Consider the following 16,006-nt stretch of genomic DNA (forward strand, 5'->3'; position numbering starts at 1 on the left):
AGAACTAACTTACACGACTTTTTTATAAGAAATCAAAAAATTTTGAAGCCTTCGGATGTTCTTCACTTTTCAGATTCAAGCCTAAAAATGTTCTTAACATGTTCTTATTTTCACCATTTTGTGGGTAATTTTGTGCGTTTTTCTAAGAAATCGGGAGTTTTAGAGTCCCCAAGGCCTCAAAATGTTCTTAATTTGTTCTCAACATTTTGGCCATCAAAGCCTTATGTTCTCATATAGTTTGTTCTCATATAAAAAAGTTTACTTTATTTTGCAGTAGAGTCTTTTTAACTGGAATACCTCAGGGGTCTTATTTAGGCCCGGCGAACGGCGAATTTTGCCGGTCCAAGGCACGAAAAAAAATACAATTCGCCGTTCGAAAAGTTCGGTTCGCCGCCTCAAGTACATGTTTACGCTAATCAATACACTGCTAAGAATTCGCCGGCCTAGAATCTAGAAATCGCTAGAATTAATTTTTCAAAACAAAGGAAAACCCCTGATATCTACATCTCGAATGACTCCTCAAACTCGAATAAACTGTTTTGCCACTTCAGTTAACAAAATCTTATTACCCTCGTGTCCCTCTGACTCCTACTAATGTGTGCAGAATTTTGTTATGCTCAGTTAACAAACTACATGATGTCACTGAATTTAGGATACGAAGGACAAAACCTAGTTTGAGATCCCAGGTGAAAAGAAACGGAAAAACTGAAAATGGGGTGTTTACGTGATTCCGTGTTTTGTGCGGAAAAATCAGCTCATATACGTACTGTAAGAACGAAAGTTACATCACATAAGAATATATGCAATAATTATATACGCCTTTTATTTTTATTCTACTTTTAATGTCATATTTTATTATAATTGTCACAAACTTCCTTTCATTGTAACTATGGTAACGTAATGTGCTCCATAAAACTAATTATGCAAATGTAATCGAAAAATTGTCAAGTCATCATGTCACAGTGTCTCCAGTGACTTTTCAGCAAATCTGAAATAATTGTGACGTCAAGGTTAGTTTCTCTCACCCCCGCAATGAATGGCCGATTATCATATAAATAGGGGCAGACTACAGAGAAGAAATCAGTACAAAACGTAAACTGAAATAGAAAGACAACTAAAAAAACAGTGCAGGTCGCTGGAAAACATATATTTATACATCAAAACTTTGTAGATCAAAGTCATCAAATACAATCAAAAAAGACAAAATCAAGGATACAAGCTGAAAATTAAGGTAAGGAATATTTTGTGATTTTTTTCATATATTTTGCTGTTTTTTTTCATATACTCTTGCTGGTTTTTACATTTCTCTCGACAGTTTGTTTGGATTTGTGTCTAACTTCCAACTTAGAAATATGATTTAAACTAAAGTCTGTTCACGATAAGTGTGCACTCTTTTTTCTTTTACCTATAACTTTTGAAGGAATTCTTCAATCTTTATAAATTTGGTATCGTTGGAGAGATATTTGTGAGTGGAACAATTTGAAATAAAAAAGTCTTTGAAAAAATTCTAAAAACGAAGGTGAAAATGAAGAAGAAAAAAATGAAGATCTTGTAGAGAAGTGCTATAACTTTCATTTTCACCGGAGAGATTCTTTGATCTTAGGAGATCATCACTGTGAAGAAATTTCACTAAAATATTTATTCAATATAAAGTTATGATACAAAGTTAATAAGTGAGTGACCCCAAAAAACAACAGAAAACAGCAGAAAACAGCGTTTTTAGACGTCAATCAGCTTATAACTTTGCTTGATATCTTTTGACTGAATGATTATTTTTGAGAAATTTTTTCACAGTGATGATGTTCGATAATCAAGGATTCACTTCAATGAAAATGATAGTTATAGCACCTTTCTACAAGATCTTCATTTTTTTCTTCTTCATTTTCAGAATTTGTTTAAATTTTTTTTTATTTCAAATTGATCCACTCACTAATATCTTTCCAATGATACCAAATTTATAAAGATTGAAGAATTCCTTCAAAAGTTATAGGTAAATGAAAAAAGAGTGCACACTTATCGTGAATAGACTTTAGTGATCCTAAATGATTCTCTTCTCTGTGTTTCATTTGATCTTTCAAATTGAAAACCCTTTTTTCTGGAAATTATATTTTCGATCTTTAGTAATGACCGATCGGTGTTTTATTTTTTAGAAATCATTACAAAGACATCTCAATCTCAACTGAAATCAAAAACAAAATGGTAGCACAACAACAAGTTCAACCTGAAATCACCATGGAAACCATGGGCGGAACACTGACTGGCAGCCAGTCTAGATATGATCCTTTGGTTCATCCAGACATCGAACTTTCATCCACAGACATCCCAAAATTCACCAAAGGTGATAAAATCATTTCCAACTTATTCAAGAAGATCGACAAAGACGAGTTGATCACAGCTCCTTTACAAGCACAACCTGAAACGATGCAATTCTTCAACAAAGTCTTTGAAAACATCGTTGAAACAAACGACGTTGGACAACTTGACGGTCAAAAATGGGAGACCTGGAACGGTGAAACGAAAAATGAAGTGACAATCGAACGAGATTACAAAGGATTGGAGATCAGTGATAAATACATGGCACCAATGGATGTTTATGTTGGAGGTCCTGCAACTTGTTTTGGAGCTGCTCTTCAAGCCAACTCTGGTGAAAATGCCAAGAATATCTTGTATGCTCATGATGGATGCAGAGGAACCAGCAATTGGAAAGGAAGTGCAAGTTACCATCACGTTCATGATGCTATACCTGTTTATTACTGGCCCAACAACCATGGATTATACTCTGCTTACATCACAGCCAAACATCATTTCCAAAAGAAATTTAATCTGGAAGGTTACAAAGAAGAACTGGCAACCATCCCACAATGGTGTAAGATCAGATGGAATCTTGGAAACACATTGTTCACCAAAGATGCTTGGAAGAATATCAAATTATTCGCCAAGAATCAGAAAGAAGCTTTGGGTGATGTCGGCTTTTTCATTGAAGGTATGTACCAACGATAAACTATTCACATTGCTACTTTTATCGCTCCTGTCTTATCAGCTTTAAGTCATAATCGTCGAAGTTTGATAAATTTGGCAATAATAGTTTCCCTATCTCAATAATCTAGTAAGTATTAATGTTAAAACAGCTCTATCCATCTCTCAGCCATTGAAAGAAGGATCAAATTGTAATAATTCTTAATTTAACATTCCAGGAACGCAATGGCGAAAAGACGAGGACACGACCGCATACACAACTATCCGACATTCGGGTATGTCCGAGAAAATCGTCGAACAACTCAAAGGATTGGAAAAACCTGTTCTCATCACAAATGATGATCGGGCCAAATGCACCTATGTTCAACTCGGTTCAAAACAAGGTTTAGCCTGGATCAACTCCACTTTAAAGAGGCTAGACCGAGTTGGAGGCGATGCTGTCGAGTTCTTCGAGAACAGCAAAGAAGAGATCGAATCGAGAGGTTATCCAAGTGATTTTGTGGTCCAACAACTCGAGTTTCCACAACATGGTTACTTCCCTCCTTACGCACCAAACGCTTTGGAAAATTTGGTCAAAACTAAAGGAGGTAATGTTCGTGATGATATGCGATTGGAAAAACTCTTTGTCATGCCCTCCAATCAAGATTACGATGACGTCACAGTCAACAAAGCACAATTCCGTAACCTGACAACCGGACAAGCAGAAATCGTACCGGTCAAGTCCATCTCCATGTCACTCGGTCCAAGCATGAAATCGTTGTCAGTTGACGGTAAAAACTTGTTGAATCACACCATGTATGCTAGTGGAGCTTCTACTGTCTTCATGGTCAAAGTGGATGAATCGAAAGTGGACCAATCACAGATGTTGAAATTTCGTGATAACATTGACATGAAGAACAACCATATTGTTCGTCTTGGTGAACGAGTCGTCAAAGATGCTGACTCAGGAAAATCTTATCGAATCTTTGTTTTGCAAGTGACCGGCGGAGGACATTTCCCGGCACGACACGCTCACGCCGAAGCTGCCATCAACACTTTCAAAGCTTGCACATGTCAACTGTTCAAATTGGACGGCAAAGATGCTACAGAGGGGATTGAGTACGAAGTTGTTCAAGTCAGATCATGCGCTCGAAGTGTCGGTTCCCAAAACGTCTTTCGCCTCAACCTTCCAGCAACCAATGCTGCAATGCTTTATGGGATCGGTGGTATCGGCATCACAACAATGGCTCCCAACGCCCTTCTAATGAGAGCTGCGTTGACCGAACGTGCCAAACTCGGAAATCCTCAACTTGAGTACAAACCAGAAGAATATAAGAATAATTTGAGTCAAGGACAATTTGCTCAGATTCCTTATTGGAATAAAGAGAATCCATTTTCAGGGCGTAATTACGCCAGATGGGTGGATCACGTCAACCAACCAAAACAAGTGGCGCCCATTTTATACCCAAGTGCACCAAAACTTCCACAATTCGCATATGCAAAACAATATTCAATGGTTTCACAAATGGCTCGCTTGTTCAACAAGACCAAACCATATGTTCGAAAATTGATCTAAAAAACTATGAAATTACTTAGAAAATGCCTTAGTTGGTCTTGCTTGTGAGATCATTTATCATCCTATTGTACGTATTACATTTTTGTATTATATTTATCATAAATTATATTTTAAAAAACAATTATACCATAGTTTTATTTTATTGCCGATTTACCTTGACACCTTCTTAACTAGAAACTATCAAATTATTTTATCAAGATTTTATTTTAAACACTTTTATATTTAAGTTAACTGTACAAAAATATTTTTCTTATCAAATTAAAATAAATCTAAATTTACTTGGAAATTTCACTTATGTTTCTTCTTACTTTTCCCAGGTCTGGTCCGTAAATTATAACCATCAACGAGAAACAAACCAGCGAACTTTCTTGTTGCTTTTCCGAGGTCTGGTCTGTAAATTATAACTATCAACGAGAAACAAACCAGCGGACTTTCTTGTTATTTTTCCGAGGTCTGGTCTGTAAATTATAATCATCGACGAGAAACAAACCAGCGAACTTTCTTGTTGCTTTTCCGAGGTCTGGTCTGTAAATTATAACTATCAACGAGAAACAAACCAGCGGACTTTCTTGTTATTTTTCCGAGGTCTGGTCTGTAAATTATAATCATCGACGAGAAACAAACCAGCGAACTTTCTTGTTGCTTTCCGAGGACTGGTCTGTAAATTATAACTATCAACGAGAAACAAACGGACGAACTTTCTTGTTGCTTTTCCGAGATCTCGTCTGTAAATTATAACTATCAACCAAAAACAAACCAACGAATCTACCTGACTTGTTATTATAACACAAGGCCTAATTATTGGCTGAAACCTAAGAACAAATTAATAAAAGGAAAATAATAACGATCTTAAGCTTGAAATTGGCATAAATCGAGCAAACTATGCCGGATAAAGTTAGCAAAAATGATAAATCAAGCCTTTTGTCCTAGAAATAAGAACAGGATTAATTTTAGGCAAGTTTACTGGTTCTTATAAAAAAAGAGTGTACTTTCTTTGATTGGTTACATTTGGTTAACAGCCTGGATGAATCTTTTCTGGAAAACTTAATTTCATTTGTGAATTCGTGATATTCATGACGTAATGTTTTCTACGGAAAGACCCCGGTTTTTGCCAGTAGTGGCAAATTTTATACAACTTTTGTCTAGTTTAAATTTGCCACTACTGGCTAAAACCGGGGTATTTCTGTAGGAAACTTTACGTCATGAATATCATGAATAACATCTCAGTTAACTAATGAGCTTCGTCTTTCATTTTTCAGTATTTCGAAAAGTTGAGCAAAACGTTCTTGATACCTAGCGCTGGATTTGTTACACTGACAGTTGTCATTAGGGTAAGTTCTTTAGTTGCTCTTGTGGAAACAAAAGATCTATTTACTTGACAAAAGAGCCTATTTTCATATTGCTATCCTTTTTCAACGGTATCAAAATGACATGTGGAAGGTTTCTGATCGAGTGAGCGCGTTAAAAAGTCGTTCTTTCCGTAGTCAATGATGGTGGACTCAAAGATGGGTTAAAATAAACAATTGAAGGTGTTAAGCAGTAGTAAGTCTGCGACCGCAGTCGGAGGCGACCCGAAGGCTCCTGTTTCGATAGCTATCTACCCGAAGGTAGGGGAGGGTGCCACTATTTCTCCATGGATTTTTCCACTTACCCTTGATCCTTCTCTTAATTGCTGAGCATCAAGCAGAGAGGCATCAAGAGAGAATCTTTGGTGTGACCCGGTTGGAGGTTGAACCCACAACCTTGCGAACCGTAGCCGGATGCTCTACCACTGCACTATGGTTGCTAAAGGTGCTACTCTGGTCAACCTTTTCTTTGTATATGCAGAATCAGAATCTCTTTTCTTTCATATCTTCCACTTCAAAGGAAGAAAAAAACAAAGAAACAAGGAAAAAAGATCAAAATAATTTACTCTGACTTCTTGGCTGATTTCACAGTGTAAAGTTCACTACCCCAATAATAAAGGATGAAATAAAAAGCTCAGGTTTTTTACTCGATTGTCCTTTTCACCGTGAATTCTTCTGAGAGATACGATGTGTTTTAAATGCAACCTCTTTTGTTTGACTTCAGGTTTTGATCAATGAATGGAAGTATTGGATTGTTGGTGAGAACATCCAAGAAGATGATGACGATCAAACCTCACCCACAAAACCTTTCGCAAGGGTAAATTCCTTCATCTTGGTAGTTCTTCACTTGGTTTCATTTTTGAAGTCCTTGGCCTTAGAGTTTATTTACTTTAGACAACAACATTATTACATATTCCTTCCTCATAATTAAGGTGCCAGGGTAAATTACTGCACCAGTACTTAGTAACTTTTATTAAACTCTGAATATCCACAGTGCCTCATTCCTCAACATAAAAAGAACTGTTAATTGAGGTTACATCACATCACTATTTCTTTACTGAAAGATGTCAGTGAAGCCAATTCAATCTTACAAAAACTTATCCATATCTGTCTTGTCTTGGCGTGGTTAAAGTGAGGAGTCACATGTATACCATGACAGGCGAAGCTTCTTTACATTTCCAATACAGTACTCGCGTCAAAAGCTGTAGAAAATGGACTGGTGTTCCAGTTTACTAGTTTTAAATTACATCTAAAGTCATTGCAACAACCATAGATTTATGAAGTCCGAAGAGCTAGATGTCGTGCTTTTGCTGAAAAGTGTGCCGAGGTTGGTAGGAAATCCTACCTAAGTCACGTGACATTACAATATAATTTCAGCGCTTGACCAATAAGGAGATTCGCGGGTTTTCGAAAACAAAAGCAGCAACATTAATATTTTTTAATTAATTTCATATTTTTTACGATATTCACTCTTTTTTGCTTGGAAGAACTTAAAGTACGACATCTAACCCTTCGGGCTTTACAGAAATCTGTGGCGACAGCACGCTTACAGATACAGATATCAATGTTTTTCGACCAAGGTAATGGAGCTCGAACCCAGTGTCCTAGTACCAATATGGTCGGGTCAAGATGAACATTTTACAAGAATTTTTGGACCTACCCCGGTGGAGGTCCTATAAATTAACCTTTGTCCGTCTGTCCGTCCGTCCGTTAGTTACCAGCTTTTCTCATGATTGGCTCATTAGTTTTTTCTGATTTTTTGCACAATGATGCAAAATGGCAATGCCCAAAATGTGACGGAGCCCGATTTTCGAAAAAAAATTTTTGGGGGCAAATTTGGGCCAAAAAACGGCTAAAAAACGGGTTTTTTGGACTTTGTGAAAAATTGGATCATTAATTTTTTCTGATTTTTTGCACGAAAGTAAGGTACCATCATAGGTATAAGATGGCTCAAGCAGATTTTTGCAAAAAAATTTTGTTGGCTCAAAAAACGCATGTTTATCTATAAGAATCACTATTAATAAGCATACATCAATGTTCTTAGTCAAATTACTCAATTTCTTTATGAGATAGATGTTTTTTCTGCTCATGAGGGCTTACTTTTGAAGAATATGTGTGTTTAGACAGGAAATTTGGGTTGCTTGGCGTGTTTTCATAGAAAAACTGGCCAAATTCGATATTTTCTTATAAGCACATTATCAATTACTTAGGTATTGGCTTTTCTCGAGATTGGCTCTTTCATTCTTTATGATTTTTTACACAAAGATGCATAACTATAAACCCTTGAATGTGACAGAACCCGATTTTCGAAAAAAAATGTGTTTGGGCAAATTTGGGCCAAAAAACGGCTAAAAACGGTTTTTTTGGTTAAATTACTCAATTTTTTTATGAGATAGATGTTTTTTTTTCTCACGAGGGCTTACTTTTGAAGAATATGTGTGTTTAGACAGGAAATTTGGGTTGATTGGCGTGTTTTTATAGAAAAACTGGCCAAATTCTATATTTTTTATAAGCACATTATCAATTGCTTAGGTATTAGATTGATTGGCTCTTTCATTTTTTACGATTTTTTGCACAAAGATGCATAACTATAAATCCTCGAATGTGACGGAGCCCGATTTTTGGAGAAAAAAAATTTGGGTAAATTTCAGCTAAAAAAACGGCCATAAAAGGGTTTTTTGGACTTAGTGAAATATTGGACCATTGTTTTTTTCTGATTTTTTGTATGAAAGTAGATAAAAGATGGCTCAAGCAGACTTTTGTATAAAATGAATTTTTCAGCTCAAAAAAAGCATCTTGATAAATAAGAATCACTATTAATAAACATACGTCAATGTTCTTAGCCAAATTACTCAATTTTTTGGAGATGTTTTTTTGCTCACGAAGTCTTGAATATGAAAGAACAAGAGCATGAAATTTTGGTTTCTAAACGTTTTTTTTTTATAAGAAACAAACGACTAATTTTAATAGATCGTCACTATTTGTGTTCTGAATGATTGTTTAATGGTCACGTCACGTAGATATCAATTATAAACGTGTTAAATGCATAATCCAGGTAGGTCCATCAAAGTATCACTTGTTGTCATTGGATTGGTAGTTAACTATTCAAACAAAAACTTTTATTATATTTTTCTAAAGAACGCATCATCTCTATTGTTTTGAATAACCAATTATGTGAGCATCTTATCAAAACTTCATCACAACTGGTATGGTCAATAGTTGATTGATGTATTTACATGCACTTTATTTATTTTTCAGGCATTATACTTGGTTTTACAAGCAGCTTGTTTCTTGGTGATGGCCGTAATGTTGATGAGATTGAAATTATTTTCTACACCTGCTTTGTGTATATTGTCAAGCCTTCTTGCATCAAGAGAGGTTCGTAGTGATTTTTTTAGATTTTTAGTTAACAATGTATAATTTATTTATGATCCTGGACTTTGATTTTGTCGCAAGTTGATATTTTCAGTTTTTGACCTCCATAATCTTCTCCCCCAGTGTTGGGTTTTCAATTCAGCATTGGTATTTGCGTAAAATACTCCATTTTATAGAGTTTTGATATTTCTTTGATGTGACTTTCATCAAATTCGGTTAAACTCAAAGACGCTTTTTTTATTTCAAACAATTAAAAGAGCGTGAAAAGTCTATTTTGGTCAAAGATTACGTTCGTTGATTCCTTGAATAAATACCTATACATATTTTTTCAATGAATTTGAATACAGTCGCTTTCAAGTTGTCTTCTAACCAGCCACCAGAACCGTTGGAAGACCAACGGATCCGACGAGACTCGAACTCACAACCATGCCATTCACGGGTATTTGCTCTACCATTGAGCTACGGGTCTAAATTCATGTTGAACATATTTTTTCAGGTATACAGTTTCATTCCGAAACGCATTCAACAATATGCAGCAGTGTTCATAATCCTTGGTGTGATGTCCGTTCAAGGCTATCCCAATTTGAAAGAACAATTCGTAAGTCCCCTTTCCTTTGTTTTTCCTTATCTAATATTCCAATAGTGGATTGGCCGCCGTTCACTCTAAAGGGAGCTGAGCCAATTTCCCATCGAAGAGGAATGATAGTCGGCCTTTAAATTTGATGCATCCGCAGTCGAGTTTAATGTCCCTTGCGCCTAAACCAAAAAATAATTCGGTTGGACCCACAAATCCCGAAAACACATACTGGGGTCCAGGCCTCCCGCTGCAAAATCCTTGACGTGGTCTGCCTAAACGCAACAATAAATCTAAACTAACTTTGTTGAAATTTTCCCTATCTTTATAGCTTTAATGTATCTGATGAAAATTTCTGCATATGAATGCCAGATCTCGTTCGTTCGTTCGTTCGTTCGTGAATTTGAATAAGTTCAAGTTAGAATTATTCTCCAACTTCGCTCCAAATAGTTTTGGATATTTTTAACGATGGTTTCGAATAACTTTTGATTTTTGAAATTTACTTTTCTAGAATATGAAAGGAGAATATAATAATCCAGAACTTGAACAACTGGTAAGCATCTTATTTTACTTTCTTAATACACTTGAGGCTCTTTATTGAGAACGAAGTGTTAAGTGTTACTTACCATGGGTTTGGTGCCAAATTTAAAACTTCATTTTTATCTTTGTAGAACTCTGAGTTTCGTGTACTTTTCAATCGTCAGCTTGATACAAAACGATCAAGGATTTTATAAAAAATAAATTCTAAACTTTGTATTTTTGTCCTAAAAAAATCTAATGACATACTCTATTATTTCATTTCCCAGATCGAATGGTTACGAGAGCATAGCAATCCGAGTATGTACCGAACTTTATCTTAAAAATCTTAAAATCAAACAATTCTAATATTAGAATTGTTTGATTTTAAGATTTTTAAGATTCAAATGTTGGATCTACTAACTTGTTCGCGCTGTTCCTCATTTTTCATTTTTTGTACCTGCTGAACAAACAATACAGAAAGATGAAGTAATTTAAAAATCAATTATTACTAATCACTAAAATTAAACTCTAATAATAGACTTGCAGTGATTTAGATACCAAACATTCGTTATTCTTTAGATGATGTGTTTGCTGGTGCCATGCCAACGATGGCGGCCATCAAGTTGTCGGTCAAACGCCCAATTGTCAACCATCCGCATTACGAAGATTCCGGTCTTAGGTAAGGTTCCAAATTTCATCTCATACGGGTGAGGATATCAAAATATCGAACAAGGTAGATCCGATATTTTACTTGGATAGCACATTAAGACTTTTGATTGTTTTAATGCGGTTCACGGCCAGTCTGCTCGGGCTAAAAACTGAACTAGAGCAAAAGCATCTATGGCAAACCATTAGACAATACAATACTAAACGCTGGCGAATCATTGATTGGTCTGCAATGATATCACCAATGGGGATGTAGTTGAACTGAAAATCTTTGAGTATTTCAATAACAAAACTACCCTCGCTTTTAACAATGCATACTAGACTATGCATCAGTCCTTTTTGGATGATCTTTTTTCTGAGTTAGTTTGTTTGTCAATTATGCCTACCAATTTCCATCATTTCAAAAAGCCTTCGTTGTTAATCTTTATAGAGCACGGACGAAGCGAGTTTACCAGATGTACAGCCGTAAGCCATGTGAGTTTGTTCACGATGAAATCAAAGCGATGGGTGTCACTTATTACGTCTTTGAAGATTCATGGTGCTTCAGAAGTTTCAGGTAAAATTTATGGTTACCTAGTTAACTTGAGTGTTTTACTGTTCGGGAACTATATTCTCTTGTTTATTGCGTGCCCTTGACTTATACAAACTTATTTCGAAATTTTTTACCAATTCTTCCCAGATTATATCAGGAATCATTGACCAGAAGTTCCCTTGTTTTTGCCTTAGCTAAATAAGCGACTTATTTTGAAAATAACATTTACTTAACTGATTTAGGTGTTATACTTTTTTCAGGGATGGATGCGCACTCCCAGAGGTCTGGGACATAGAAGACCCGAAGAACAAAGGACGTCCTTCTTGTTGCAGCCTGATTCGACAAAATCCTGGACGTTTCAAGATCATTTTCAGCAACAAAACTTATGTCGTTCTAAAGGTTTAAGTTCGTGACAATGTGCTCTCGTTCTAAGTAATGTCATGTAGGTTTATGTTTGAATTTCCTGTCAACTCTCTCACAGCTTTCATTAGTTAGGGGTATTATTTTCTCATCAGTAATTTTGATCGTCTCTCAAATATTATATTCTGACTCATTTCAGAAGCAGCCGGCGGAGAGATTTTTTAGAAATATGTATTCTTATCTTCTAGGAGACCAAATGTTATGACCTTTCAACTTTTTTATACAAATGATGTGTTCTGATTTCTAGGAAACCTTTATCGCACTATTTGTCTCCCTAAACTTATCACTACTTTATGGTTTGATGTGTTGTAAAATCTAGGAAAAACAGGTTGTCAAGATAAACTTGTAAGATATTTGTTTTTCTCCACGAAAAATGTGTTCTGAAGCTTTCTAGGGTTACCTAGACTAGACAACAAGAAGAACACATTAGATGACCTTGATTATACCCCTGTCTCGTCAGAACACATCTATTTTTTAACTGATTATTTTTCGAAGATCTGATCAGAACAGATCAAATTTTTAGCTGAAATATGCTCTCAGAACACATAGGAAAAAAAGATCGCCTCGCCGGCTGCTTTCGTCTTTTGTTACCTTTTGTACTAAACTGGTAAAGCATACAGTTCTCTTTAATTCGATCTTTAAGACTTTTCTTCAAATTACAGAGAGAGATTCAAATTTTGAAAAGTATTTTACACTTCTTTTGAGAGAGGTTCCAATATTTTGGTTTGACCAAACCCTCAACCAACCAACCTTTAGTTCATTATGTTATGTTTAGTTGAATGGTTTTTGTCCTTTATACAGTAATTGAATTCATATAGTAATTAGTTCGTATAATAATTCGTATATGTGTTACTCTTCGGTTTTGGTGATAGTATTTAATTTTAGGGGTAATACTGGTAATTTTTCGTTTATTGATTTTGTTAAAACTAATGATAATGATAATTTATAACACAATAGGTAATGTTTCGTTTAGTTCTAATTATGAGAAGCGATATATTTTTCAGAATTTTCCATCAATATCTTAACTAGAGTTTTTTAATAATTTTAGGTAGTTTTGAACCTGAAATTTTCATCGATTTTGCATAGTTAAAAGGTATATCAATCAGATTTATTCGAAACCGATTTGCTGTAAATCCAAGTTGCGAAAATGGGCTCTTCCAGAAAAAAATTGAATATGGAGGAGGGCGGTGGAGGATATAACAGTTTTTGGAAATTACCTCCTGAACAATGCGACTTTTGATCCCCCGGACAACAGATCTGACCCCCCGGACATTCATAATTACCCCCACACAAGGCAAATTTTGTAGATTTTTCAATACTCCCCCCCCCCCCCGAACAATTTATTTAAAATATTTTCCACCCTTATGTACGAAAATATTTTCTGGAAGAGCCCAATGGTAATAAGTTACAAATTCAAATTAATTCTCAGCAATTTGATACAGTAAGAAATTCGGAAAATTTTATCGGTAATTTTTATATCACTTTTAGGGAAATGTATTAATGTCTTGATGTATTAGAATTCTACAGGTCAGAAAAGTAACACCTTCCTTTTTATAAGTTCTATTCGGGACTTTTGATACATCTAATGGAACATAATGGTGTTTTGTTTTTTCTTAGCTAGTATATAATGGTAATATTTATTTGAAAATGTTTTAACGTTTAGGTAGAACATTTTATTAACGTTTTTTGCTCTTTAATGATAATTTTTAAAAGGAAATATTTTTAGATGCATGCACTTTAAACACGATAGGTATTTTTCAATTCCCTTGCCTAAGATAAGATTATAGTATGCTAAGGGGAAGAAAAAGTTACTGAATGTTTAAAAAGGATTTGAGTACGTATGTAGCTTTTTAGTTGCAAAAGTATCCGAAAAATAAAACTAAAGATAAAAAAATATATCAAAATTTCATAACTTTTAATTGAGGAAAATCTCAAAAACAACATAGGTTCAAAATTATAAGCAGGTTTAAAACTTTAATTTATTGGGAAGAAAAAAGGAAAACGTTTCCAAGAAAAATTGTATTTTTTAAAATCCGGATTTACTGTAACAATAACTTTGTTTATATAAATAAATAAAAAAATTTCCCCTAAAAGAAATTTGGTCTAGGGTACACATCACAATCAGGTCAAATATTTACAAAAGAGGTATATTATTATAAGATAACCGTAAGGCGTAATGACTGTAAGGCGCATTGCAAGATTCTGGCTAATTAGAACTCTAACAGTAAGTTCGAACTAAAGAAAGATTTGAATAATATAAAGAAGCTCTAATTTATGAGACTTAACTGTATCCTCCAGAAAAAAAATTCAATTTCATTTCATGCAGGCTTTGACTGATTAATCACATTTTAATGTAAGATCTCGTTGGTCTAATGGCTGATTTCAAATTTAAGGATATAGGAATTTAAACCACCAAATTTATATCTAGTAAGAGCCTAAAAACTTAACATAGTGCCTTTGAGTCATCGAATTTAAAACCTTGAAGGAACTATGAACAAACCTTCGAACCTTTTCTTTAGACAAGAAAAGTGGAAACTTTAAAATTTGCGTCTTTGATGAGACGTAAAGTAGCTTGATTATCTTGCCTAGCCTCTTCACGGTTACAAAATTCAATGCACTAATAGACGATATCGGCTTAACCGAATTCTCCCCGAATGATTACCCATGATGCATTGCGCAAAAAAATTCACGGACGATAACCCTAACCCTTATCATGGGTAATCATTTGGGGAGAATTCGGAAAGCCGATATCGTCTATTATAATTATGGAATGGCCATGAAAAAAAAACCATTCCGTTAAATATACATTAACATATTGTTTACGGATAAGACAGCGTGTTCTTTGAATGGCGGTAAACAAACGGAAACAAACAAGACTTTGTAATGAATTTCAATATTTTGGATCAGATGCCATTTGAGTCAAAATCATTATCATTGAGAAATTTGCACCGAGACTTAGTTTTATGATTTATTTTTGAGAGGGAATCGCATGAATTCACAGAATTCCACTCTGTATTTCAAATTAAACAATTTTTAGGTAAGGGTACCTAAGGGCACCCAAACAATTTTGCAGATTTGCAGACTCCAACAAAATGCTCGCACTTTCCTTTTTAAAAACGTACACACACTTATAAATATCCCACGCACATGCGCACTTTACAATATGCCAATTGGCGCAAGCACATAAAAGATATTCGACTCATGCGCATTACAGATATTCTTCTTCGTCTTCTTCGTCTCGAAGAGACATGCAAACTTTGATTTTTCGTCGATGGATTTTCTGCGGTGGCCGATAATTATCTGCCATCATTTCTCCCGTGTCATCTTCACTTGAATACAGCTGACGGAATTTATCGATCTGTGGATAAAACAGGGTTTAAAGAGTTTGAATTAATTTGCGATTGTTCAAAATTTTTCCGATCCCGACCAACCGGATATATTTGAGTGTTTTAAACTTGTTGAGTTAATGACATCTCACTTATCTACTGCAAAATCTTTATAGAAGAAAAATTTAAGAATTTTTCTGCCGATTCGAAAATTATGACGGGACCAATATTTTAACCACCAATTTTTAAAAATTCTAAACAACTTCCAGATTTTATTTTGTACAAAATCTGCAGGGCACTTTACTATTCTATGTTTACCTGTTTTTTGGATATTTTTGTAGTATCTGAGAGGACAACCCAATTGACGCATTCATTGCATGGAGGTGTTGTGAGGCTTCCGTCGTACGTATAATAAACTGTCGTGTCTTCCGGTAACAGTGATATCAAAGGGAATTGATCGATTTTTGCTTCTTGATCTAAAGGTAAAGAAGATGAATATCGAATTTTACGAATGAGCATAATAGTGATATTACTGTTGTGTGCAGATCAGTTTAAGTCTTAGACTGGACTTGTTCATAATCCGTGAAAAACAGTAATATGGGTGTAATAGGTAGAGCATAGTATGATAATTGGTTTACGGGATAATATATGTTCGACTACAATTCGTCCCTTCCACTATCTCACAACCCTATCGTACAGTGTGATAGTTGGTGGAAA

The 16,006-nt window shown here is 35.0% G+C and overlaps 3 protein-coding genes across 4 annotated transcripts in view; 2 read left to right on the forward strand and 1 right to left on the reverse strand.

Moving 5' to 3' along the window:
* Nucleotides 1-13,705, forward strand: part of LOC136819202 (protein C-mannosyl-transferase DPY19L1-like) — a 73,311-nt gene extending 59,606 nt beyond the window's left edge. Inside the window, exons 17-25 of the mRNA XM_067075419.1 lie at nucleotides 5,791-5,862; nucleotides 6,602-6,694; nucleotides 9,136-9,255; nucleotides 9,749-9,850; nucleotides 10,338-10,379; nucleotides 10,633-10,663; nucleotides 10,925-11,024; nucleotides 11,442-11,567; nucleotides 11,804-13,705. Of these exons, the coding sequence (XP_066931520.1) occupies nucleotides 5,791-5,862; nucleotides 6,602-6,694; nucleotides 9,136-9,255; nucleotides 9,749-9,850; nucleotides 10,338-10,379; nucleotides 10,633-10,663; nucleotides 10,925-11,024; nucleotides 11,442-11,567; nucleotides 11,804-11,948 (831 nt within the window). The 3' untranslated portion in view covers nucleotides 11,949-13,705. The remainder of the gene's footprint in view (nucleotides 1-5,790; nucleotides 5,863-6,601; nucleotides 6,695-9,135; nucleotides 9,256-9,748; nucleotides 9,851-10,337; nucleotides 10,380-10,632; nucleotides 10,664-10,924; nucleotides 11,025-11,441; nucleotides 11,568-11,803) is intronic.
* On the forward strand, nucleotides 1,067-4,817 carry LOC136819193 (uncharacterized). Its single transcript, XM_067075407.1, has 3 exons — nucleotides 1,067-1,231; nucleotides 2,151-2,983; nucleotides 3,195-4,817. The coding sequence occupies exons 2-3, from the start codon at nucleotides 2,197-2,199 to the stop codon at nucleotides 4,529-4,531; spliced, it is 2,124 nt and encodes a 707-aa protein (XP_066931508.1). The 5' UTR covers nucleotides 1,067-1,231; nucleotides 2,151-2,196; the 3' UTR covers nucleotides 4,532-4,817.
* Nucleotides 13,706-13,967: 262 nt separating the features above from the next.
* Nucleotides 13,968-16,006, reverse strand: part of LOC136819239 (carbonic anhydrase 2-like) — a 30,873-nt gene continuing 28,834 nt past the window's right edge. For both annotated transcript variants that reach the window (XM_067075459.1, XM_067075467.1), the window contains exons 6-7: nucleotides 15,608-15,765; nucleotides 13,968-15,321 (exon numbers count right to left, since the gene is read on the reverse strand). In XM_067075459.1, the coding sequence (XP_066931560.1) occupies nucleotides 15,172-15,321; nucleotides 15,608-15,765 (308 nt within the window). In that variant the 3' untranslated portion in view covers nucleotides 13,968-15,171. The remainder of the gene's footprint in view (nucleotides 15,322-15,607; nucleotides 15,766-16,006) is intronic.

Source organism: Clytia hemisphaerica, unplaced genomic scaffold (assembly GCF_902728285.1).
Source record: "Clytia hemisphaerica strain Z4C2 unplaced genomic scaffold, Clytia hemisphaerica genome assembly, whole genome shotgun sequence".
Lineage (NCBI taxonomy): Eukaryota > Metazoa > Cnidaria > Hydrozoa > Leptothecata > Clytiidae > Clytia > Clytia hemisphaerica.